General features: G+C 48.1%; 9 protein-coding genes across 9 annotated transcripts; 5 read left to right on the top strand and 4 right to left on the bottom strand.

Moving 5' to 3' along the window:
- Positions 1-2,278: 2,278 nt before the first annotated feature.
- On the top strand, positions 2,279-2,878 carry FTJAE_4584 (uncharacterized protein; the record flags this gene model as incomplete). The annotated part of the gene is made up of 1 exon (XM_037351003.1): positions 2,279-2,878. One exon carries the CDS (start codon positions 2,279-2,281, stop codon positions 2,876-2,878), a length of 600 nt encoding a protein of 199 aa, XP_037208297.1.
- Positions 2,879-3,374: 496 nt separating this feature from the next.
- FTJAE_4583 (primary-amine oxidase) lies at positions 3,375-5,572 on the top strand (the record flags this gene model as incomplete). The annotated part of the gene is made up of 4 exons (XM_037351002.1): positions 3,375-3,605; positions 3,656-3,863; positions 3,913-4,278; positions 4,329-5,572. The coding sequence occupies 4 exons, from the start codon at positions 3,375-3,377 to the stop codon at positions 5,570-5,572; spliced, it is 2,049 nt and encodes a 682-aa protein (XP_037208296.1).
- A 90-nt stretch (positions 5,573-5,662) lies between these two features.
- FTJAE_4582 (uncharacterized protein) lies at positions 5,663-7,020 on the bottom strand (the record flags this gene model as incomplete). Its single annotated transcript, XM_037351001.1, has 5 exons — positions 5,663-6,033; positions 6,082-6,212; positions 6,263-6,728; positions 6,784-6,820; positions 6,874-7,020. The coding sequence occupies 5 exons, from the start codon at positions 7,018-7,020 to the stop codon at positions 5,663-5,665; spliced, it is 1,152 nt and encodes a 383-aa protein (XP_037208295.1).
- A 2,747-nt stretch (positions 7,021-9,767) lies between these two features.
- On the top strand, positions 9,768-10,690 carry FTJAE_4581 (uncharacterized protein; the record flags this gene model as incomplete). Its single annotated transcript, XM_037351000.1, has 4 exons — positions 9,768-9,809; positions 9,999-10,369; positions 10,430-10,502; positions 10,565-10,690. The coding sequence occupies 4 exons, from the start codon at positions 9,768-9,770 to the stop codon at positions 10,688-10,690; spliced, it is 612 nt and encodes a 203-aa protein (XP_037208294.1).
- A 229-nt stretch (positions 10,691-10,919) lies between these two features.
- FTJAE_4580 (uncharacterized protein) lies at positions 10,920-12,721 on the bottom strand (the record flags this gene model as incomplete). The annotated part of the gene is made up of 3 exons (XM_037350999.1): positions 10,920-11,341; positions 11,399-12,592; positions 12,652-12,721. 3 exons carry the CDS (start codon positions 12,719-12,721, stop codon positions 10,920-10,922), a joined length of 1,686 nt encoding a protein of 561 aa, XP_037208293.1.
- Positions 12,722-13,817: 1,096 nt separating this feature from the next.
- Positions 13,818-14,758, top strand: FTJAE_4579 (methyltransferase; the record flags this gene model as incomplete). The annotated part of the gene is made up of 5 exons (XM_037350997.1): positions 13,818-13,926; positions 13,978-14,000; positions 14,047-14,084; positions 14,139-14,276; positions 14,332-14,758. 5 exons carry the CDS (start codon positions 13,818-13,820, stop codon positions 14,756-14,758), a joined length of 735 nt encoding a protein of 244 aa, XP_037208292.1.
- A 776-nt stretch (positions 14,759-15,534) lies between these two features.
- On the top strand, positions 15,535-20,054 carry FTJAE_4578 (sugar transporter (hexose transporter); the record flags this gene model as incomplete). Its single annotated transcript, XM_037350996.1, has 12 exons — positions 15,535-15,708; positions 15,756-15,823; positions 15,869-16,573; positions 16,624-17,272; positions 17,609-17,700; positions 17,992-18,141; positions 18,197-18,272; positions 18,320-18,968; positions 19,052-19,193; positions 19,250-19,608; positions 19,744-19,798; positions 19,844-20,054. The coding sequence occupies 12 exons, from the start codon at positions 15,535-15,537 to the stop codon at positions 20,052-20,054; spliced, it is 3,330 nt and encodes a 1,109-aa protein (XP_037208291.1).
- A 264-nt stretch (positions 20,055-20,318) lies between these two features.
- Positions 20,319-21,145, bottom strand: FTJAE_4577 (uncharacterized protein; the record flags this gene model as incomplete). The annotated part of the gene is made up of 5 exons (XM_037350995.1): positions 20,319-20,561; positions 20,621-20,712; positions 20,760-20,778; positions 20,828-20,887; positions 20,936-21,145. The coding sequence occupies 5 exons, from the start codon at positions 21,143-21,145 to the stop codon at positions 20,319-20,321; spliced, it is 624 nt and encodes a 207-aa protein (XP_037208290.1).
- A 1,633-nt stretch (positions 21,146-22,778) lies between these two features.
- FTJAE_4576 (uncharacterized protein) lies at positions 22,779-23,651 on the bottom strand (the record flags this gene model as incomplete). The annotated part of the gene is made up of 5 exons (XM_037350994.1): positions 22,779-23,066; positions 23,116-23,207; positions 23,263-23,281; positions 23,337-23,396; positions 23,448-23,651. The coding sequence occupies 5 exons, from the start codon at positions 23,649-23,651 to the stop codon at positions 22,779-22,781; spliced, it is 663 nt and encodes a 220-aa protein (XP_037208289.1).
- Positions 23,652-24,644: the final 993 nt, after the last annotated feature.

Here is a 24,644-nt window from a genome sequence, read left to right as displayed (position 1 = left end):
GGCTTTGGTCTTGCTGGACTGGCGCGACGATTCTTAGTCTACCCATCATTCTGTATCTGGCCTCGCTCCCTCGCGACCATCGCGCTCAACCAGAGTCTACACAACGGCAAGTCCCTAGAAGCCGCATATCTAGTTTATAAGTTAACTGACCGCCGCAGAATCTGGAAACGCGAGCGTGCCTGGTCCTTTCAAGAAGATGTACAACATGTCCCGGTATCGCTTCTTCATGCTCTCTTTCGCTGCCATGTTCGTCTGGTTCTGGTTCCCCGACTTTATCGCTACAGCCCTGTCTCTCTTCAACTGGCTTGCATGGATCTCTCCCAACAACTTCACCCTTGCAGCTATCACTGGTGTAACCAAAGGCCTCGGTTTTAACCCTCTTCCTACATTTGACTGGAACGTTACCACTTACTATATTGACCCTCTTTTGGTTCCATTCCATGTCACCGTCAACATGTTTCTTGGTGCCTTGCTGGGTGGAATTACTATCATTGGGATGTACTGGACCAACACGTACAACACTGGATATCTCCCCATCAACACAAACACCATGTTCGATCACACCGGAGCCAAGTATAACGTAACTTCTATCTTGGATGACCGCGGACTACTCGATGCAGAGAAGTATCAGGCTTATAGTCAGGTCTACATCGCGGCTTCATCCATCACATACTAGTGAGCTCTTATCTTTAACTCGTAATTTGCATGTCACTGACACGAATAGTATCTACTTCTTCGCCGTGTATAGCGCCATTATCTCTTATGCAGCTCTGTACCACTGGAACGACATCAAGCTTGGGTTCGTGTCGCTCTGGGAAAGCTTCAAGAAGAACAGCAAGATCAATGAGTTCAAGGATGTTCACACTAAACTAATGGAGCAGTATACCGAGGTTCCTGAGTGGTGGTACTTAATACTCAACGTAAGTTCTTTAGAGAATTATAGTAACCTTGACTAATGCGATGTAGATCGTTGGAGTTGCATTTGGCATTGCCTCTGTGGCGGGATGGCCCACAAACACCAGTGTCGGCACCGTCTTCTTCGGTCTTGCTCTAGCCATCCTCTTTACTATTCCGACTGGAATCATCTTTGCCACCACAGGTATCGAGGTTGAGTTCAATGTCCTCGCTGAGTTTATTGGGGGAGCATGGCAGCCTGGTAATGCCTTGGCTGTAAGTATCTAGTCACCAAGACCTTATCTTCACATCTAACATTAGTAGATGAACTTCTTCAAAGGCTTTGGATATGTGACAGTCGCTCACGCTCTCGATTTTGCTAATGATCTGAAACTTGGTCACTACCTCAAGATTCCTCAGCGCCAGACTTTCTGGTGTCAGACAGTTGCTAGTAAGTAAAACACTTCCGTACTTTGTTCACATCCAATGACTGTCAATAGCTATTGTCTCCGCGTTTGTTTGTACCGCAGTCATGAACTTCCAGATCCTCAACATCCGCGACATCTGTCAGCCTACCCAGAAGGATCGCTTCACATGCCCGGGTGTGGAGTCTTATTTCACTGCCGCCGTACTCTTCGGCTCTCTCGCACCCCAAAGAGTCTTTGGAGAAGGCGGATTGTACACCGCCCTCCTCGCTGCATTCCCGGTTGGATTGGCCTTCCCCGTCGTCTACTACTACGCGACCCGCAAGCTGCCCAAGACTCATTGGCTTACAAAGCTTCACCCCGTCGTCATCTTTAGTGGTGGCCATATTTGGTCTCCCTACAACCTAGCTTACGTCTGGCCAGCTGTCATTCCAGGCTGGATCTCTTGGGTCATCGTTCGCAAGAGATACCTTCAGTTCTGGGGAAAGTACAACTATGTTCTTTCAGCAGCCTGGCAGACTGGAATTGCTCTCGCTGCGGTGGTCATCTTTTTCGCTGTGAGTTATCATGGCGCGTCGATCAATTGGATCGGCAACAGTGCAGATAGTGGTTGTGAGGCTGAGACCTGCACTCGCCTCAAGGTTCCCAATGGAACCTTCTTTGGTCCTCAGCCAGGAACCTTTGCCTAGATATGCTATAAGTTAGATAGCCGATTATATAGCGACAAGTAAACAGGATATGCTTTTATTCTCAAACATGATAAACGAGACTAATAACGCCTGGGCAATGTTGAATACGTGGCTGTGCCGCTGATCCTACGACACCATAATGCCCATACTCTAGGCAGAACTCGCTTTAGCGCTTCCACTGCCTCAACCAAGTTTTTTGTATAAAAATGCCACATTTCTCTTTTTCTTTGAACAGAGTATGCTTGACATGTCATTTTGAAGTTCGCTAAAATGGTTTATCTACCACCCAACCAACATGGCAATTGCTTCCAATGCTATCTTACCACTCCATTTACAGATGATGAGCTGAAAGCTTTCAAGTCAAGGTTTGAGCGCGGCGCATACTACAAATCCGCACCCTTGATGCAAATCAAAATTATGCATGCACCTGACGATTATTTAGGCAAATCGCATCAATACATGCGCGCGAAAGAAACTGAAGCTGGCAACACGGATCCATTCATCGTCGTTGACGAAGAAGCCAAAAGCAGACGCGCAGTCTGGTACATTGACCAGTTCGCCAACGAAGACCAGGTTAACGACGGCGTGGCTGAGAGCACAGATGTTGTTATGAAGATCCTCATCCAAACTGAGTGCTTGGCCATCAACTATATATTCTACATCACGGCCAAATCGAGTATCGAGGAAGGCCTTGAGAATTGCTTGGTGGAATTACCGAGGATGCTGCCGAGTATTGGGTTAGTCAGCTCTTGGACGGTTCCGGGCGATGCAAAGTCTGTTGATCTGGCTCAAAGACAGTTTCCCGAGAGGAGTGTTGTTTTGCAGCAAAAGTATAAGCCCGGCTTTCCATGGCCAGCAGACTCACTGTGATAAGGTTGAGAGGCTCTCAAGGGACTATAGGCGGAAGATAAACCGTCAAGCGGAATGAAGTTAAAGACGAGCTTCACTAAGCATCCTTGTCTTTTGATAGGTCCTTTCAACCACCAATAATATGTAATTACGCGCTTTAGCTCCGCCCTTTGAGTGATGGTAGCTTATCGCAGATGATATTCCCCACGATGTCGGAACCGAGCATATCTCGACTAAGATAAGCGGGACAGACAAAGACGATCCTTTCCCAATACGCACCTTATCATCAGTCATTCTCACTTCTGCGTTACGCTTTCCCACATTCAGAAAGTCCATCCTAGCCGTTGAATGGATCCAACTTCCAAACGGAGCAATTTTTGGAGAATTGTGGTGGGGAGGAACGGGTGAATCATCATCTCCGCACCCAGACGATTAGATCCGTCATGAATGATAAATAGTTTGCAACTTCGTCAATTATTATTTTCATCCGATTAACAACGGTTCCAATATCACAATCATGTCTTCTGCTCCCCACCCGCTATGCCCGCTGACGGGCGATGAGATTCAGGCTAGCGCACGCTTGATCGAGAGCGTTTGGCCACAGTCTGTCTCACTATCTTTTAAGGTTATAACGCTGAGCGAGCCACCAAAGGAGAAGCTTGCACCGTATTTGGAAGCCTTCGACAACGGAACTTCCCCTTCGCCGCTGGAGCGTTTGGCTTTTGTTGCGTATTATATCCGTGGAACGGTGAGTTTACCCCACTTAGGTTATTATCATGCATGATCTGACAGTCACAGGATATTTTCCATGAAGCCATTGTCAACCTGACTAATGGAAGAATTGAGAGCAATGTGAAGCTTGGGCCGAATGTTCACGGGAATGTGGACTATGATGAGGCTCAGAGAGTTGAGAAGCTTGCGCTTCAGGATCCGCAGGTCTTGGCTGAGCTTGAGAAGCTAAAGTTGCCGGAAGGGACTGTTGTCTGTGCTGATCCCTGGATTTACGGTAAGCCCATTGATACGTGGTGAGATGGAGTAAGAATTGACATGCATAGGGTCCGACGGAGTTGAGGATGATGTCCGTATGTACCAGGTCTTCCTGTACATGCGAGACCCCGCAAACTCTGGCGAAGCTGATTCCAACCACTACGCATTCCCCTTGCCCGTATCGCCGGTCATTGAATGCGTCAACTACAAAGTCATCCGAATCGATGTCCTCCCTACTGGCGCTGATAATACTATCAAACCGTTGGCACCTTATCAACCCAAGCCAGCGAATGAGTATATCCCAGAAGCACAAGAGCTGCGAAAAGATCTCAAGCCACTGCACGTAAGCCAGCCAGAAGGGCCAAGCTTCAATGTGACCCCTATTGGTGAGACTGGAAACGTTATCTCGTGGCAGAAGTGGACATTCTTCGTCGGTAAGTTGCTACGTTGTCTTACTCAATCGTATCTCAGCTGACATAGAAAGGCTTTAATCAGCGCGAAGGAATGGTGTTGTACAACGTCAAATATGACAACCGACCCTTGTTCTACAGACTCTCCCTATCGGACATGAGTGTGCCCTACGGTGATCCACGACACCCGTTCCACAAGAAGTCAGCATTCGACTTGGGTGATGCGGGTGCTGGTGCTACAGCAAACAACCTCAAGCTAGGCTGCGATTGCTTAGGCAGCATTCAGTACCTCAGCGGAGTCATCTGCGATGATCAAGGCAGGCCGTTACCAATGGAGAATGTCATCTGCATTCATGAGCAGGACGCTGGCATTGGATGGAAGCACACAAACTACAGAACTGGAAGGGCTGCTGTTGTACGAGCACGTGAACTTGTGCTGCAATCCATCATCACAGTCTCGAACTACGAGTATATCCTCATGTTCCTCTTCAACCAAGCAGGAGAGGTCACATATGAAGTCCGCGCCACAGGTATCCTGTCTACACAGCCGATTGACCACGAGCTGGACAAGACAGGAGTTCCATTTGGAACTGTCGTACACCCCGGTGTCCTAGCTGGCGTTCATCAGCATATCTTCTCCCTACGAGTTGATCCCATGATTGACGGCCATACGAACCAGTTGGTATACAGCGAAGCCCACAGAATACCTCGTGATCCCAACCTGAACCCTCATGGTACCGGCTACGAAGTTGTCGAGAAGACCATTGACAAGACAGCTGGTTTGGATATCGATTATGACCTTAGCAGGGTCTATAAGATCACCAACCCCAACTCCCTCAACCCTATCAATGGCAAGCCGGTGGGCTACAAGATTATGGCCCCGCCTTTCCAGAAGCTCATGGGCGACGAAGATAGCTTCTTGCATAAGCGCGCCGAGTTCGCAGACCATAACATTTATGTCACCACCCATCGCGACCGCGAACTGTACGCGGGAGGATGGTATACCAACCAGTCTCGTGGAGACGCAGGCGTGAGAACTTGGGCACAGAGGAACGAATCACTGACACCGGAGTCTGATATTGTGGTTTGGGTGCAATTCGGTATCAACCATATCCCACGCATCGAAGACTTCCCTGTCATGCCAGTCGAGATTCTCAAGGTGCATCTCAAGCCCGTAAACTTCTTCACCAAGAACCCTGCGTTGGATGTGCCGCCTAGTGAGCAGAGCGTGAACAAGAGCACTCTTATTGAGAACAAGAAGGCAGAGGCTTCCGATAGTTGCGGATGCGATACATCGAATGTTCCTTCAAAGCTGTAGTTTGAGGTTTTAGTAAGAGATGCCTCACGGCCGTGCAAAGAGTTATGACATGAATGAAGCAATATTATTATTATTCATTTACTGAGCCGATTATGGATAAGGCCCTATGCGTTCAACATGAACTGTTGTTTCTTCTGATATCTGTATCCCATCCAATCCCTCGTTTACTGTTGGTGGAGGCGTTTGATGTCTCCACGGACTAGAAATTGTGATTTCTGTCCCGTAACTCCACCCAGCATGTGAAGCCTCAATGTCGTATCCCGCTGGGATATCATCGTTCATTACAAATTCACACACGGAACTTGAGCCGTTTTGCACTGATGCTTTAGTGCCGCGGCTGCCCTTGATGCCGTATTCTGGTGATAGGGCCGAGTCGACGACTGCTCGCTTGCTTCTGTGAGAGGCAAGGAATGAAGAGGGTACGATCTTGCGAAATACGGGTCGCAGCATTGGTAGCGAAACTGAAGCACGTCAATTGAGGTTTGTAGTATTGTACCGAGGTGATATACCCGAAACATTGGCGAGATTGCATTCGGCTGCAGCCAAAGACCCGTGATAGCCGATCTTGAGGGCGATTTCTTTTGAACTGCCATTGAACTGGAAGGAATTATGAATGACAAGAATCGTCAATACACAAACACTGTTCACACATTAGTCAAGGACAAGAGGTATCACACACGGGGAACACACAGAGCACCGAAGCCAAAAAGGGCCATGACAGCAAGTTTCTGACCAAGCGGAAGATGCATTTTGATGACTTCAATCAGCGGTAGTACAAGAATGACAATATCCAAAACAGCATGCGTCAGACCGGTAGAGAAGAAATAAATATTGCTCGTGACATGGCAATGGGTAGTTCGTCGGGCAAGATCCCAGTAGGCTGACGTCGGCATACACGACAATGTTAAGAGGAGTATTCGGACGATGAACCACGCGACACAAAGCACGAAGACAACTTGGATTGCGATGCGCGAACTAGAATATTTGAAGAGCCGCCAGTAAAATGTCAAAATGGCGAATTTGGCGAAGCCGATGCCGATGGTGTACGTTAGGCTGCTGAGCCAAATGAGGAGGTATGATCGTTCGAGGCGTTCTTCTTCGGTGAGATGCGACGGGCCATCTTTCAGCGGGCGACCGAGACCAAAGCCGAAAAGAACTAAAAACGCATTTAGTTATCGCAATTGATGTTGTTTGAGCAGGCATGTTCTTACAGACAAGGTTGTCAATCGAGTACGCGAGCGCTCCAATCTACACATCAATCGTCAGCGATCTTTCAGTGGCGAATGTTAAGCATAACGCACAAACGCAACAACGGCCAACCAATCATCAATCCCATAACCCGCCCTCGTCGACCGTCTCGCCAAGAGTCTCAGCACCAGCACCAGCGCAGCGAGCGGCAGGGTAATAAAGATGGAAGCATAGACATTCGGTCTATAATCCGCTTCCATCGTGCATTGCCAAAGACCCCCAAAAGAAGAAGAAGAAGAAGAGAAGAAGAAGTTTAGAAGGAAAAAGAGAAGGGATGGGGGGAGGGGAGATAAGACGAAAAGCAACTTGTCTCACATTGAACCAGTCAGCTTGGGCGAATGATTCAAGTGAGGACGCGCTAATGGGCTCGATGATGTTATCCTGGTTGCGCTAGGGGGCAATGGTTCGCGGGGGAAAGGAGATGCCGGTGCGGGGGATTTTGTCCGTTGGTGTTTTTACTGGTCAAGGGGAAACGCTTTGACTTTGTTATGACTGTGACTGTTGTTAGTGTGAACATTATTTGTCGGGTCAAGCGGGTTTAACGTTGCCGCACTCGTGCTTAATTTCCAGAAGTTCCGGAGACTTAATTTTAGCCCTGTTGATCCCTCATCACTGAATTGAATGCCTTGACAAATGCATACTGAGTCGCATTTCCTCCATTGAGGACTTGCCAGCTTCTGCATCATCAATACGTAGACTAGCCAGATCATTCCTGGCAGGCTCAGCACCCTTCTGGGCAGCAAAACATCCTCAGCTTACCAGAATTTAAGGACATGTCAGAATGACCCGACAAAACAAGCATAGCGTCGCTTTTCAGCTGCGACATCGCTAAATTCCTTACATTACGACCAACAAATCCCAATGAACAGAAAATCTCCTGGGCATCCAAGGTAACTTATGCTTATGAGTGCTGAGGCCGCCGGGCAGCTGGCCTTGTTCAGCTAGCCACACAAAGCAGGCAAACTAATTCAAGTATGGCACTTCTTTAATCGATGAGAAATTATGAGTTTTGGTTCTATCAGAAGAACGAGACACAGCTAAGTATTTAAAACCGTCTAGCCCTCACGTAAATTGTCTTCTACATTTTGCCTGCTGGGCTTGTTCAAATGGGCGTATTCCAAGACTTCCTTACAGTTAGGGGCAACTTGGAGGGCTACATACAAACAAGAGCTTGAGATTGAAACTGAGTTCTCTTGGGTGAATAGAAATATGTTCATATGTTTGCGTTGTGCCGACGCCTGTGCTTACTGTATATCATAACGCCTATCTCGGACATATTAAACAGCAGGCTTATCAAAAACATTAATCATCGTCCCCATAGAATAGAAATCCTCCCACTCAAAGAGCGGAAAGAACCATAAGAGAATAACAATACTGACTCGAGCAAATAATTCGAATTTCAAGAACTGTAAACGCCATCAAGTATAGCCATTGTGGATTTCGCTATGACATTCCGGCGACACCTGAACTTGGACAGTGTTGCAGCATCAAAACCTTCTGCGGTACGAATACTAGTCTCCAAGAAACGGTCGGGACCAGAAAAACGCGCAAGCACATAAAGAATTGACAGTAAGCGTCTGCTGTACGGGTAGTGGGTATGTTGCCGGAACTGTGTTTATGAGAGTGCCAATGTGAGTTCAACGAGTTGATAGCTGATGCTTGCATTATACACCAATCTTGGGCAGTCAGCAGCTGAGATATCTCGAGCAATACTCGTAGATACAACCAACCATAGGCATGTGCGCAGTGAACCCGGGAGGGGAGTGGCTAACTTCAGCATGGAATATGCAAGCGAAGCTGAGCTCCAGAGCCGACGAGTAGTGGAAACGAGAACAACGTGAGACCCTCTGTTCAAGCCCACATGGGCTTGGATTTGACACCTCGCTCCTCGTCTTATTTCGAGTCTCCAGACGAAAGGTCTTGGTACCGTGATCATTGGACCAAGATTAATCTGTGGCGTAGCTGAAATTATTGACAGACCTTCTCTCTAATCTAGAGCTGAGGCTTTCTGGAGGGTATTGGCTGGGATATTAGCCTCAGTATAGTAACCATGAGGACCCGGTGAATATACTCCGTAGCTATCTAGGTTCCCCACAAAGCATGGAACGTTACCGACGTTCCATTAGCCGCCAGGTCCGAAGATGCCGCAGAGGATAGTTCAATGGTAACACTTAGGTCTGAGGGGTCCCTGCTGGGCATTGCGGAGTGCGCGCCAGGAGTCTGGGAGAGCCTCAAAATTCACAACTAGCCTGCCCTTTTTGCGTGATTTGCTACTAGGATTTAAATGCCGAATTCAATGAGCATATTATGCAATAAGCGACAGGTTTAGTGTATTCGATATTTGGGTATGGCGCAATCCGAATTGGAAATTGGCCTCACGGTTTGAGACATGTCCGCCCCGAAACGGTATAGGCAAGCTCTAACGCCAGCTGAGAACCCCTGCTGAATTGCCAATAATATACTACAATTTGCTCTTTCAGTTTGCATTCGTCATTCAATAGTTGTGGCGGTCTCGGCCCGCGCCGTTCAACCTCTCAATTAGTGTAGATTGCGAGTCCAGGCTTTGTATCACGTACATTGTCACCATAGAATATACTGGAATCATCGGCAGAGTTCAGGACCCCAGATTGTATTGCCACCACCAAGATGCATCACAAACCCCTCACTGCAGCTCTGGTCACAGGCGCTAAAAACCAATATTCCCTATGCCTGCTGCTGAAAACGGCAACTGTGATGTCGCGAGCGTGACCTGGCTGTGCGCAATATGTGATCTCGGGCCTGCTATGGCATGATCTGAAAATCTTCAGAGTTAGATTATGCAAAAGAGGATAGCTGAACGGTCAGCTGGAACTGAGACAAACATGATCAGCGTTGAAAGAGCAGGCGTGCTAAACCGTCTCAGGATTTCTTCACCGACGGCTAAGCGCCGTCCATGAGCAATGTCATGATGTCAGTTGGGCTTGGACTTTCGTTTGTCGAGAGTGCTGGGGTAACTGGTAAGAGAAACGTCTTTATCAACCTCGGGACAAAATCTATATAAACTCTGGGAAGGCCCAGTCATTAAGAGATTCAAATCATCGTCTCAACTCTCAAATCTTCCCAACAACCAGCAGCAACTTCACTACTTCTTCATTTTTCCAAACCCATCAGAATGGCTACCATCGGTTTCCCTCAGTAGCAGCAGCAGCCTCAGCAGCAGGCTCTGCCCATTCAGTCTGCCAGCTCTCCATCTGTTGACAGCAACCTGCTGACTGCTCTCGCAACCTACATTACCACCGGCCTCGATGCTAGTAGCACAACTGAACGGGAGGTCCAGGAGCTCGCTACCCAGGCCATCTCCACCCCCGGTGGCAGGGCTCATCTCGAGTCCATCCTTCAGTCTAGCGACTCCATCGGCCACAAAGCCTGGAAGAACAAGGAGGATGCCAACGGAACGATCACGGTGACCAAGACTACCATTGAGATAGCCCTTGGTGTCCCTAACATCAAGAGATCGTTCACTGGCAAGGGATATGGTATCTTCGTCCCTGGTAAAGCGGCTATCCCAATGTAAGTAGCTCCCTTAGTGTACCAAGACAATGGAGACCGAAACTGACGAGAGCTTCTTAGTGGAACCTTCTATTACCAGGACTTCAACCAGTTGGGCGACGGAGCTGTAAGCTATGAACTGCACGTCAAGGGCGTAAGTAACCGACATTCTCTCCTTTCAAGCGAATCGAGGCCAAAGACTAACACAAATAACAGCTCGATGTCTACATCAAGGTGTACCGCCAGCAGCAGCATATCGCCACCTTCTGGTTCGCGAACATCCCCATCGTCTTCCCCCCCGTCACCGTTCATCTCACCGGTAGTATCTCTACCACTGAGTAGAACTGGATGTGTCCAGTACGATGTGATCTCTGGTGATCAGAAGCCAGTGGCTCGGACCCTGGCCTTTAGTTCAAACCATTTCCTTAGTTTATCTTTGTTTTTAGCTAGCTATTTCGCTCCTTAGTCTGCAATAATCTTTCCCGGGATTAATCACTTTCCATTACCATGTGACTCTGGTGCAAATCCGACCTAAAATGTGCTCTCCTAAAGACTTTTTACACATAGCGGGCTATCCGAGTCGAACCTTTCTCCACATCCTCAAACATTCCTGTAGATCCATAGACACTGTTCCCTCCAGAGCAGTAGATGTATCTCGAATCATAGCCACCAATAACGACGCATGTGCAAAGTCAACTTGATCATCTTGAACTGCCTGGTAGTCAGACTGTTTCATACCACCGACATCAGCCCAAGCCTTCCACTTGTCCAGCATCCGGAAAATGTTAGCCGCGAACTCCCCATCCAGAACCATGCGATGCAACATGAAGCCAACGACATCCTTCACAGTAAGCGAGTCATCCCACTGGCCTTTCCCTTGCAGCCATCGAAGGCAATGCTCAGCAACAAGCTTTGTGTCCCACTTGGGGCTGCGTAGGGCTTCCATCATGCGCTGGTCGCGTCTCAGCTGGCTTGTTCTGAGTCTCTCTCGCACTGTAACGTTTCATGTCAGTAATGAATTCGGATCCGTGAAAGATTGGGCTGACTTACTCTCCTCCATCCGCTCCTGGTTCTCCTTTTGCATCCGAGCCTGTGCTGCCGCTTGACGTTGAGCAGGAGGCAATAGTGCTTCTGCAGCCATCGCAGCTCGTTGTTCTTGAGACTTTCGCGCAAACTTGTGGATGTCTGTTCCATGATCGTCATGCCTGGTTGCCCAAGTTGGTGTCTCGGATTCGTCAACGATGCCTAGAACAACCAACACTCCACATGGAACTGTCTCCTTGCGTGCAAAGGACAGAATATCGTCAGGAATCTTATAGTTCCATAGAATAGTCTGACTGGATGTACCAAAGGCGGTGGCTGCGCTGGAGAACCAGACACCGTCGGATTTGGCAGGCTGAATTCGTAGATGGTCGATGTAGAGGCTTTCTAGGTTCAGAGTCGTCTGGGCACCATAATGTTCCTGCTCGGTCAGCGCCGTGACGATCCCAGACATGGAAATTTGACAAGTGATTGCACTCGATTGCGCGGAAGCATGGTTAGTTCCTGGGCGTGAGTCGGCCTCCTGGTTCTTCCCTGTTGTTAGTCCATCTGCTGAGTTCCGATCCGAGTGCTCTGGGCCCTCAGACACGCTTCCAGCTTTGTTGGTATTGTCTTTCGGAGGTGGTGAGGGTAATCGGACCCAGTATGGCGGCAAGTTGGAATAATCTCTTGTGATCCAAGAACTAGACCAAGCAACAGTCAAGGAGAGATTACCATCAGAATCATTCGTCGGAGCGATCGTCAGCGCGTCTTGCCGACCTTCGGGAGACATCATCAAACAACATCCTACAGGTGCCCAAAGTCCAGCCGATCTCAGTAACTTCCATCCGTGCGGATTCGGGACAGCGCCAAGATCGAGAAGGTAAGAAACAAGCTCATCAAATGCTACTTCGACTTGAGGCTGTCGGACTTGATCAGCATACTCAACCCGTTGAGTCTTCATACCAATCGAGTGAGTCTTCCAGTTGAAAGTGGTCCAGCTACCGCCAGGGATAGAGCTGGGATGACGCGACAGAGTCCAGTACTCGGAGCGATCCTGGAATCTGTCCAGCGGCATGACAGCATAGCGCGGAAGCTCTATCTCGATGACTCTATTGACGATATCACTCCGTGTAAGTGCTGTAAGACGACTATGCCGCAACATACGCTTTATCTTGGAGAGCGAGATGAGCGTGGAGAGCGTGTTGTACAGAATTGGGAGAACTGCCGGGGTAGTTAGTCGCTTGGCATGGGGAATACGTGGGGAATAGCGGTATAGTTACCTCCCAAGACTGCCAATGGCACACCGATATAGGTGATGATGTCGGTTGGCGACTTGCCATTGTCTGCCATGCTGAAGTCGCGATAATTGCCTCTTTGTCACGAAACATTTCGAAATTGCGAAAGGAGTTTTCTGGGAGTTCAGCTGAAATGAGAAATACCAGCTAGGCTGATTCGGGTATGATCTGAAGCTAAGACAGCCACATGCCGATAGCGGAATGGTGTCTTTTATCATGCCTTGTACTCCGTAGACTTGTAGTGATGGATTTCCAGATGTGGATATATTTGTTTGTAGTTTTAAATGGTTTATTATCAGGAATGTTTGTTAGTTAGTGTTTGCTATTGAGCCGCCGCTACCTTGGTGGTCGTGTAGCTAAACATAGGTATTGGACACAGCCCCATTGCTATGCATTTATGTTTTTCGTCGTTACTGTCAACAGTGATCAATTATGTTACATCTACATGGAGAAAAACGAGACGCAAAGAGAGATATCCAAGTCTTATCATAATAAATCTCATACATCCCTGGAGACAGTTCACACTGAACATGCAGAGAAATGGCTCAAGATATGATAAGAGCTGAGCTGCTTCAGGGTAGCGCGAGACGCGAGGCGCCCTTGCAGCAAATCATGTGCTTCGAAATTTTATTTGCTTTTATTATCAACTCATTGTTCCCCGCCTTGACGCCCAAAATTTTACAAACATCGCCTCTCTTCTCACAGCCGCCTAGCATGTCAGAACAAATTGTAATAAAGAACACCGTTTTCTCAGGCACTTGCTAATTGAAGGGCAGGCTGTTGATTTGGACTACGACTCTGCTATCGATATAGTAGGTCCTTTCTGGCCCCACCAAAGTCAAGGTTCTGACAGAAAAAGCCACTTGATGGTTCTTTAAATTTATCACTTCGATCAAGCCTGCTTCATTTCGCGCAAGAAAATGGCCGAACTTACCATAGGTTAAGTGAAGGGAGTAAGAATAGACGTTCGTTCAAATTGACGCTGGCTGATGGAAATAGAGTATGCCTACCCAAATGACGATGTGAGCTCTTCATGCAACAAACTGAGTGCTTGTTCTGACCGTATCGGAGATTGAAAACGATAGACTCGGTAAGAGAACCCTTCAACGCATTCTTTCTAGTGCTGATATGAGGTAGACCTGCAAGACGGCATGTATATCATTACGCTTGAGGGGAAGAGGGCTCTGAATCCGGGAGCCGATACAGCCAAACGAGTTTTAGATCTGGGTACCGGAACAGGGATCTGGGCATTGGAATTTGGTCTGTTTCTTATAAAGACTTTTTCATGGGAGTTGACTGACTAGATCCTAGCTGAGGAACACCCGGCTGCCGAAGTATGCCACTTGCAACCTTCCACTGACTAGCCTAATGTCTTGATAGGTGATCGGCGTTGATCTGAGCCCCATCCAACCTCCATTGTTGGTCGCAACGTGTCTTCAACCATCACAGTATCTATCTAACCTCTAATACAGCGTACCGCCAAACTGTAGTTTCGAGATCGACGACCTTGAGAAAGAATGGACATGGTCCAGACCATTTGACTTCATTTTCTCTCGCATGATGACAGGAAGCTTCTGCGTCCCGGAAGCGATAGCAAAGAAAGCATTTGAGTAAGCTCACTGAGAGGAGATTTTGATCTGCGAACACTCCAGTAACCCATTGTAGTGCCCTAAGCCCCGGTGGTTGGTACGAGATCCAAGACATCCAACTCCCCGTCTTTTGTGATGATGGAACTCTCGAGCCCGAAACCTCTCCACTAATGAAGTGGCAAGAGTGCCTCATCGAAGGCTCACGTAAAATTGGTCGGCCACTTGGAGACTCTGACAAGTACAAAGCCATCGTCGAGGAGGCTGGATTTCATAATGTTGTTGAGACTATCTACATATGGCCTACCAACGGCTGGCCCCAAGACCCGAAACTCAAAGAACTTGGGAAATGGAACCTCATCAACTTTGAGTCTGGTCTTGAGGGTGTGAGTTTGGCTTTGTTCACCAGGGTGCTTGGTTGGTCAAAGGATCAAGTGCTATCTCTTTGTGCAGATGTGAGGAACGAGTTGAGGAATCCGAAGGTCCATGGGTACTGGAAGATGTAAGTTGCCCTCGTCATTAGGTTGTTTTTATACTGAAAAAAGAAGCTATGTGGTGTATGGTCAGAAGCCTTAGAAGGAGGGAGTCTGGTAGAAGGAAAACTAACCTTTAGGTCGTGCACGTTGACTATAAAATGGCTAATGCCTTTTCTGTTCGATGTGTAGCTTAGTGGAGCCTCTGTTTAATATTCAGTTCAAAACGGCATGTCAACGAATCGTTTTATCATGCTGAGAAATGTGTTACGTGAAAGAAGAGCAAGGAACTTGCCCATGAGACCATCCCGATGTCGCCATTCTTCACAATACTCGTGAACCCAGGATCATGGGCTGACCACAACGCGTTCCGAAGCCATTCCGCCTAACTATAAATGTCACGAGCAAAAACAACCATACGACTGATCCGAAATAACTGGTTCGTTTCCAAGATGCTGTACCCGAACCAATCGGTACCACCAAAAGCTACCCCAGGTTTATCTCGGGGCAGCCGGAGCCGGAGTGGATAACAGTCTAACCCAATCCTCGCCCCGACACAAAATCAGAACACCATCTCGCCCCGTCCAACTAATCCCAACACGCACAGAATGAGGGGGAGCCCTGCAAAATCCGGGGGACGACGTCGGACGGACGCTGCATGCCGTCTGGGGTCCCAAAGTCCGGTCTACCACGACGGTAACATGCATGCAACTCGACTTATATAAAGACCCCCTTGAGCTTGGCCCTTTGATCGACAGTCTCTTCATTCTTGGCCTTCAAGTCTCCACTGATTGACACTTGGACAAAATATGGACTACAAAGCTGATGAGAAGGTCGCTGTTGACCATGGTGATGAGGTTCATGAAGCTCATGTCGCGGTGCAGCTTGCGCATGATGTTGAGAATCAGAAGTTGTCGCCATGGACGCCTCGTATGTTCAGGTTGTACTTCATTCTGGCTTGCGCATACCTCTGCGGTTGCTTGGTGAGTTTTTCTCGAGAGGATAATGAGCGCGTTGCTAACTTGGGAAGAACGGATATGATGGCAGTCTTCTCGGTGGTATCAACGGCATGAAGGCATACCAGCGCTACTTCAACATGTGTGTGAAACCACCAGGAAAAGGTATTTGAACTAACCATCGCAGGTCTTCCGAGGGTTCTTCGACCGGTATCGTCTTTGCCATGTACAACATCGGTTCCATCGCCGCCGTATTCTTCACCGCCCCCGTAAACGATTTCTTCGGCCGACGATGGGGCATGTTCACCGGCGCCGTCGTAGTCATCATCGGAACATGTGTCCAAGCTACATCCACCGGACGAGGCCAATTCCTCGGCGGTCGTTTTATCCTGGGCTTCGGCGTCAGCTTCTGCTGTGTCTCTGCCCCTTGCTACGTTAGCGAGATGGCGCACCCCAACTGGCGAGGCACCATCACCGGTCTATACAACTGTACCTGGTACATCGGTAGCATCATCGCTAGTTGGGTCGTCTACGGCTCCAGTTACATCGATGGCGAGATTGCCTGGAGACTTCCCATTTGGTGCCAGATGATCACCTCTGGTATCGTTGCTCTTGGTGTTCTGTGGCTGCCTGAGTCTCCACGCTGGCTCATTGCGCAGGACAGAGTTGAGGATGCTGTCAAGGTTCTTGCTACATACCATGGTGAGGGTGACGAGAATCATCCCATGGTTGTGCTGCAGATCAAGGAAATGACGAACCAGATCGCTGCTGATGCTACTGATAAGTCTTGGTGGGACTACCGTGGACTCTGGAACACCCATAGTGCGCGACGCCGACTTATTGGAGTCTTGGGTATGGCTGTCTTTGGACAAGTCAGTGGAAACAGTTTGAGGTACGTCCCAAATTCTGCCTAGTCTCTTAACTTTGTCTAACAATGTCTAGCTCTTATTATCTTCCCGTCATGCTGAAGCAAGCCGGCATCACTGACGAAAAGAAGGTGTTGGCTCTTAATGGCGTCAACCCTGTGCTCTGCTTCTTCGGCGCCATTCTCGGAGCTCGTCTCACTGACGTTATTGGTCGTCGCCCTCTTCTGATTTACTCCATCATCTTCTGCTCCTGCTGTTTCGCCGTCATCACCGGCACCAGCAAGCTCTCCCTCGACCAGCCTGACAACGCATCCGCTGCCAACGCCACTGTCGCCATGATCTTCATCTTTGGTATCGTCTTCTCTTTCGGCTGGACTCCTCTCCAGTCAGCATACATCGCTGAATGCTTGTCCACCGACATCCGAGCCAAGGGCACTGCCGTCGGTAACCTTGCTAGTTCAATTGCGTCGACCATTATCCAGTACAGCAGTGGTCCCGCTTTCGAGGACATCGGTTACTACTTCTACCTCGTGTTTGTCTTTTGGGATTTATTTGAAGCTGTCTTTATTTACTTCTTCTTCCCCGAGACCAAGGATCGTACTCTCGAGGAATTGTCGGAGGTGTTTGAGGCACCCAACCCTGTTAAGAAGAGTCTTCAGAAGAGGGATGCGCAGACTGTTATGAACACTCTGAATGTGACGGGAGATGCGAAGCTTGCGGGAGAGGTTTGATTAGGTCAATGTCAATTGCCTTGTCATGTTTTAGGTAGCCATACTGAAGATAACTCTATCGCAATCAATATGATGCATAATGCACTATTATTTTACATACTTTATCTATCCAACGTGACACTTGAACCATGATCAACCCAAGTCCAGCTAGAACAGTGTCCCGACTTCATTGTTTCAGCCCTCAATTGGTTTGCGACAATTTCGTATCGCGTGTCAATTGAGTTCCCATTAAACTTGTCTGCCGATCACCAAAGCCTCGGCCTCACTTCCCGATCTGCATACCACGTCGCAACGAGCAATGGCACCTTATGACCTTGATTTGGACCCCAGTATTTCCAAGGTCTCATGCCCATCAAGCTTTTGCACCAACCTCGCTCGCAGACCAAGGAAGTGTCCAATCGGACAAGGTCACAAAAGCTGGGGTAACTAAACCATTCGTTCCCCGAATGAATTCCCGCACCAATCACAAGCTTCAATTGACCTCGGACCGAGCATCCCCGTGATCCATCAGATGATTCACAAACTCGTTCTTCATTATCTCCTCTTTTCCCCACGTTCACGTCGGCCCGTACCGGGGCGAATTGCTGTTCAGTTTCCCAGCGCAATGGATCAAGCAAGTGATGAATGGCCTGCGAGGAAGAGGTTGAGGACGTCGCATGCAGTGAGTTTGCAATTCCTGTCTGTCTCACGTTGCATGAGCTGACCGACATTAGTGCGATGCTTGTCGTACCCGCAAGACAAGGTTGGGTGATCTACCAGAAACTTGACAGCTTGGCTGATAGCGATAGATGCGATGGGAACAATCCTTGCGCGACTTGTGCGTCGATCGGCCATGATTGTACCTACGGATCTGAAGCCAACTCGTAAGCCTCACTCTTCAACCTACTGCTCCGCTCCAGCAATGTAACGCTACTGTAGGAGGAGCAAGAACGATCTCATCCTAGAAAGTGTTCTTCGTGTCGAGAAGACCCTACACGAGTTAAGATCTGCCATCGTAAGCCACAAGCATTTCTTCTAGATGTTTGGCTTTGACCATTGTAGCCGAACGGTGTTCAACTCGCCAACTCACCTCAAACAAATCGCACCAACTCATTCTCGGGCTCGTCACCGGATCTGAATCTTCGTCGGCAGAGTCATGCGATTCAAACACCGACCAGTCAGGACCAACGCGAGAATGTCAACAACCTCGAGAATGCGGTCTTGGACTCTATGCATACCTCGACAACTGAGTCGATACTCCAATGGCCTCACTTTGACGTCTTTCCGCTGCTCCGACATGATGGAGACTCGATCTTCTATCTTGAACAAGCACGACCACCGCTAGTAGTGGCATCGAATCCCATGTACCCATACGTCGACGCGGAAGATATAACCTCCATGCTCGAGGCATTCGAACGAAACATCAATTTCTGGTACCCTTCCATGTCACAAGAACAACTCGGCAATATACGTGCGACACTTCAAACCGGAATGCCCTCGGAGGATACAGTTCACTCTTGTCTTTGTTTACTCACCTTGGGCTTAGGATGTGCAAGTCAAGCTGCTGAAGACCTTCGTTTTACAGCTGAGCCTGATGCAGCAGAGAAAGATAGAAGACTCCGGAAGCGGAAGCTTGGTGACATCTACTTCCAACTGGCCCTGAAGAAGCTTCATGTCGCACATCTGCAAGTAGACTCTCAAAGCACCCAATGTCTGTTCTTCACAGCGTAAGACTATCCTAACGTTCCGTAAAGCATCCTTTCTAACGTGTCAGTCTTTACTTCGCGTCCCTAGTCCGGCCACTCCAGGCTTGGGAATACCTCAGTGCTACTGCGACGAGATGCATGTTACTTCTATCCTATCCACCGAACACGCATGACGACGAGGCGGAAGAACGCATCAGAAGGATATTCTGGTCTTGCTACATTCTAGAAAGGTAAACCAGTGTTTCATACGTAACAAGGCTAAGATGAGGTACTGACACCTGACCAGTGACTACATGGCTGAGCTCTCAGCATGTCCCCCTTCAGGAATCGCTCGCGTCGAATCTTCCATCCCTCTACCAAGCACATATCACACGCACCCATCCGAAATCGTAGAAGAGGAATCATCTCTCTACTTCTTGGCCTGTATCAGTATGCGACGCCTCCTCAACAGAGTCCATCAACTACTCTACGCAAAAGATACAGGCGCCGCTTTCGATCACACTCGCTTTCCACGCATTGTCGCTGAACTCCAGCGGCAACTCGACGATTGGCGCGAAGTTTTGCCAGCTTCGTTTTCCTTCAGCATTGATACAGAGGAGGCAGCAACAGCGGCTGGCGGCTTTCTTCGACAACGATATCTCACCTGTAAGGGGGTGATCTATCGACCCTACCTGATGTGGATGCTAAGCACTAGCTATGCTGAGACGAGGGTGCCTTCAATACCAGATGCTATGCAGAACTGCAAGTTATGCCTCGATGCTTGTTTACTACACGCGTTAGATCTCAGAGGGTTCCCGCAGACAGTTCTGATTGATACCTGGATATGCTCCCTGTCGTAAGTCGATCAGCTCCTGAATCAGACCGTACTGACAAGGAATAGTATGTCTGGGGCAATGCTCATAATCCTTGCGGCATCACACGTGCCCGCTCTGAAAGAGTTCATTGGTTCACGAGCGACACTTGTAGGGAGTCATCTTGAGAAGCTGTTCCGAAACTGGCGAGAGGTATCATTTGGTGGAGACTCGCCGAGTGTTGATCGAAGCATGTGGCTCATACAACAAGCGGATAGTTATATAAGGGATTGCTATTGACTGAATCTCAAAGGTAACACGAATGATATGGTGATTTGGTGCATTGCAGGTGCACAAGTAGTTAGCAAAGCTCTGCGTGGAGCTTCTGATGTAAATTTGACTCTGCTATCCGTATATCGCAGATGTGAACGAAAGTATTTAGCCCATTTGCCCTGTATCGATCAAAGTCCCTGTACATTCAAACCAAACAGATCTTGAAAAGGACATTCAGTTAGACGCTTTATCCCGGGTACTTCAGCATTTTGACCTCTAATCTGGGCCAGCCTAATTCATGTCACCCTTGCCTCCCGAGTCGCAATGCTTGAAGCTGACTTTCGGTCCACAGTAAGCCTTGTGGTCAAAGTTGCTCGCCGGTCCAATGAGGAGATATCCGTGCCAAGTTCCACCATGAGTTAGTTCCAAACACTGAGTACCGCAGATCTTGTGTCCATGGTTGTTGATATGGTGTTCGATTGCACCTGCGATGGTTTCCTGCTCAGCAGTCGTGTCACAGTGTCTGCCAGTAGACTGCGGTTTCATTATCAGCATCGCCGGTTATGAGGGGGGCGGGGGATGCGTTTACATACACGATAGCGGTAGAAAAGGTTGCCGTTCGGGCCAGCATGTCCAGTAAAGGTAGTACAGGTCTTTTGGTTTGATGCGTGCTTGATAGCAGCGCCTGATCCCTACGTTAGCTCGAACCAAATATGATTATCTTATGCTTACTGATCTGGAGAATTCCGTCCTGAAATAATCGTGTTAGAGGCCTGTCAATTTGACCGAAGTTCTCTTACCTTGATAGCACCCCCGATGATAACGCAGTGAGAGGTGATGGTAATGATTCTTTCGCAAACCTTTCGAGGTATCAGTAATGTAGGCAATTTGCAACGAGAGGAACTTACTGTAACGTGCCTGCGCTTCTCGAGGGCAGAGTCTTCAGACTCAAAGTCCTCAAGGCGGTACAGAGCCAAAGAGTCCGGCAGCTTAACAGCATCGTCAATGTTAAGAGCCTGGGTCTCGTTAATGGCCTCTGTCACCTCTGTGGTAGGCATAGAGTAGATAGACAAAGGTAAGGACATTAAGACGAAGAAGTTCATAAGGGCGGGTTTCATCTTGACTGAGATAGGCAACGAGATTCGCTGCGAGAAGAACACTTGGGAGAATGTATCCAGCTGATGCTTGTACGATTTGATCTAGGAAATGAGGTTCGAGTTGAGGTGCTGGAGTCATTGGTATGGTTTGAACTTGAGGCCCTGGGAGTCAGTCGGTCTTTTATAGGTCTCTGAGGAAAGTTTTGAAGGATTTGGTGATGCAACGAGAGCAAATGCTGAATATCAGAAGATTTGGAGAACGAGGGTATCTTCGGCGTTGGGAGTGAGCATGCCGCTTATCCGACCCATGTGAAATGTTGTTGGTTCTACAAGCGGCACAGAAACTTACGAGGATTTTGCAGACGCAGAACCAACACGCTTTGACTGCAGCCTCGGACGGCTCTATATATGAAAGAGATCCATATGTCCCGGAAGACTGGCATCTCCCGCATCATAAGCGCCAGATACTCACGCACAATTTGATGGCACATTCACGGGGACTTCAGTGACAATTTCACACTCCTCGGGGATAAACTGCTGGCCTTCAATAGACTCTTTGTGCTGCCAACACGCATGCCTATAAATACTAGAGTTGTTGGAAATCCTCTTTCTCTACATGACCTTAGAAACACCCATTTCTCATAACTGACGATTGAGCCACTAACAGACCCGTGCGGAATGGATGCTCGGCCTTTTCTATATCCCGAAAAGCATCAGTCGAAGGATTCCATCCTTGTGTCTCTCATACAGCTGTCTTCATCAAAAGTCATGATATGTTGGCTGCAAGCACAATCCTTCGTCCTGTGCGTCTTTCGGTTGACCATTGAACGACGTTTTATCTTCGATTTGTGCCGAATTGCCGCTTGGTTGATAATATTGATGATTGGATCTGTCAACAATCACGAAGAACTTGCAGCCCACGTTGCCTCATTTTTCTACATCTATGAGTCGACAGGCCTGGCCCTGAGGAATCCGCAAGGACTCCCTGCTCTCTCCCTGCTCTTGCGTAAGCTGGTACTTTTGCAAGAGGATGGTGATTGGTGCTGCGCATGTTGGATTAGACTCCTCGTTGCGTTGGCTGCATTGCCAGGGTTAGAATTTAGCAGTTCAAGGAGCAAAGGACATTGTAGCCGTCTACGAGGTGTGTTCTAGATCCAAAAATCGTTCCCCTGGTCCCAAAGTCGGTCATATTCAGGTGAGTGAAGTGCTTCTACAGAACCATCAGACACGCAGTATTTCTAGTCGCTAGCAGTTCTTCCTACGACAGAGGAGAAACCCTGAGGGGATTAGAATAAGCATGTTTACACGGCTACCGGCTAGTGTTGTCTAAACATAACCCTAACCTAAATAAGCTAATTATCCCGAGGTAGGTCGCTTGGGCTTTTTCAGGGTACAGTGCCATTGGTTCCGGATTCCTTCAATTGTCTAGAGACGAAACCACTTCATGCTTCGGCGACATAAAAAGTGCCGAGTGAGTACAACTACGAGCATGCCCGGTATTCATGTCATTTGCTGCGTTTGCCATTCTTTAGACGCAATTATTCGTGGCATTGAGTTCTCCGATAATTTCTTCCCTGGCTTTCAGTCTTTTGACTTTTGGTGGCCCATCGAAAGTCTACCATTGCTTGAGTCCTCTTTTCCAAAAGACCATTCTCTATAGTTCACGGTCAGCCTGCTTCTCTTTCTCCTTCTCAGCTTTCTCCAAACTCTCCAAATCCCACATCATGGACACCGGAGTAACAATAAGCTTTGGCCCGCATTCTATCTCGTAGTCAAAGCCCTTGGTCGGTCCAATGAGTAGGTGGCCGTTCCAAACCCAAGTATCAGTTAGGTCCAAGCACTCGGTAGTCTTTAGAGCTGCCCCCTCTTTCTTGATTTGGCGTTCGATTGCCCGTTCCACCTCGATTTGTTCAATGACCGTATCGCAATGACCATCATCAGTCTGCTCTCTTTTAGCTTTTTGACATGAAGTTGGATAAAGATGGAAATACCTCATATTGATAGTAAATCTCTTTATTTGGGCCAGCGTAGCCACTGAAGTGTCCGCATTCTGCCAGACCGACGGCATGCTTGATCTCGAAAGCTAAATTCTCAGCTCACGTCCATATCCAAGTCACGGATCGTCTGCTTGAACTTACTCCAGCGAAGCCATATTACCTTTGATGTCTATGTTAGAACTTTTCTTTCGCGCTTAAGAGACCGGTTGTCTTACCCTTAATCCCTCTTTGAACTCATGTGATGGTGCAATAGCATCCCATGCACGGTCATATATCTAAAAATCAGTCATTAATTTATTAGCAAGCAGTAATCCGGTATTACTAACAGTTCTCCGTTTCTCGGGCACCTTATTCTTCGGCTCGCCATGCTCCAGTTGTTCCAGTGCATGAAGCAACTCAAGATACATCTCCTGGTTCGCCGCACTTGGTCGGGGCCCACTAGCCGAACCTGTCGCCTCTAAGATAGGCTCCAAGCAGATAGAGGTTGGCAAAGACGTTGAGAAAAGTAAGATCATAAGCTTTGGATGCATCTTTGTTGATGTATGTAATCAGATTCGTGGCTATGAGTAGGAGAGGCACGATATACCCGGCAGCTGCCCGGTTGAATCTATCGATAGTGCCGGAGTCGAAGGAAATGTTTGGTGACATCACAATATGTCGGGTGGTATTCCAAGGGTTTTGTGGCTGGATTAGCGGTGTTTGTTGGTGAAGGTCGAAGAAATGGGCGAAAGGTACTGGTGATATGACATGTGCAAACGGGGCTATGTCAGGCGATATGTGCCGGATATCCGGCAGTGGAGACCTTGTTGGTTGGAAACGCGTTGTCAATTACGAGGTTCATCAATATTCGCAACCAACATGGTCGAAAATAAACAGTCGATTGGTCGATAGTGCAGTATCTCTCCATCTCGGAAGTTCGGCAACTCAAATATGAAACGCGGCCACATAATCACATATCGACCTTATCTTATCGCAAGCGATCACTATCAAACTGAATGATATAATTTTAGAAAGGTTATGTTTTATATAAATACCTATGTATTAAAAATATGAACTGACTTTTAGAGGTAAGTATTAATTAAAGTGAAGCAATTATTCTTTTGCATACTGTAAGACGGACAATTTCAGGATAGCTGTTGAGTTACCGATCTCCACCACCTGGATCGTATGAATTCAAACCAGATGTTTGATAATTGTGAGGAGTTTGGATATATTTCATTGTGCCTGAAACAGACATTCACGCAGGTAGATATCCTTAAAGTCTAATAAACTTTCGGAGGTTCAAAGCTGTTCATAGAGAAAACAAGTGTTGTACTTAGAGCATACTGAATTCAACAGAAGATTGACCTGACATCTGAGACCAATGCCAAGGAGACTTCAGCCCTAATAGTGGACCGAGCTTCTAGATGGTGACTTAGGGGGCTAGAAGATTGCCTGGCTTCCTATTAATAGATTTTGATATGAAGATATGTTCTCTAGTTTGCCGGTCTAGAGGGCCCTTGGCCATGCCGAGAGAAGTAGAG

Source organism: Fusarium tjaetaba (assembly GCF_013396195.1).
Source record: "Fusarium tjaetaba strain NRRL 66243 chromosome Unknown NRRL66243_c0000087, whole genome shotgun sequence".
In the NCBI taxonomy this organism is placed as follows: domain Eukaryota; kingdom Fungi; phylum Ascomycota; class Sordariomycetes; order Hypocreales; family Nectriaceae; genus Fusarium; species Fusarium tjaetaba.
Note: the sequence above shows the minus strand (reverse complement) of the source record. Positions and strands in the feature narration are given on the sequence as shown.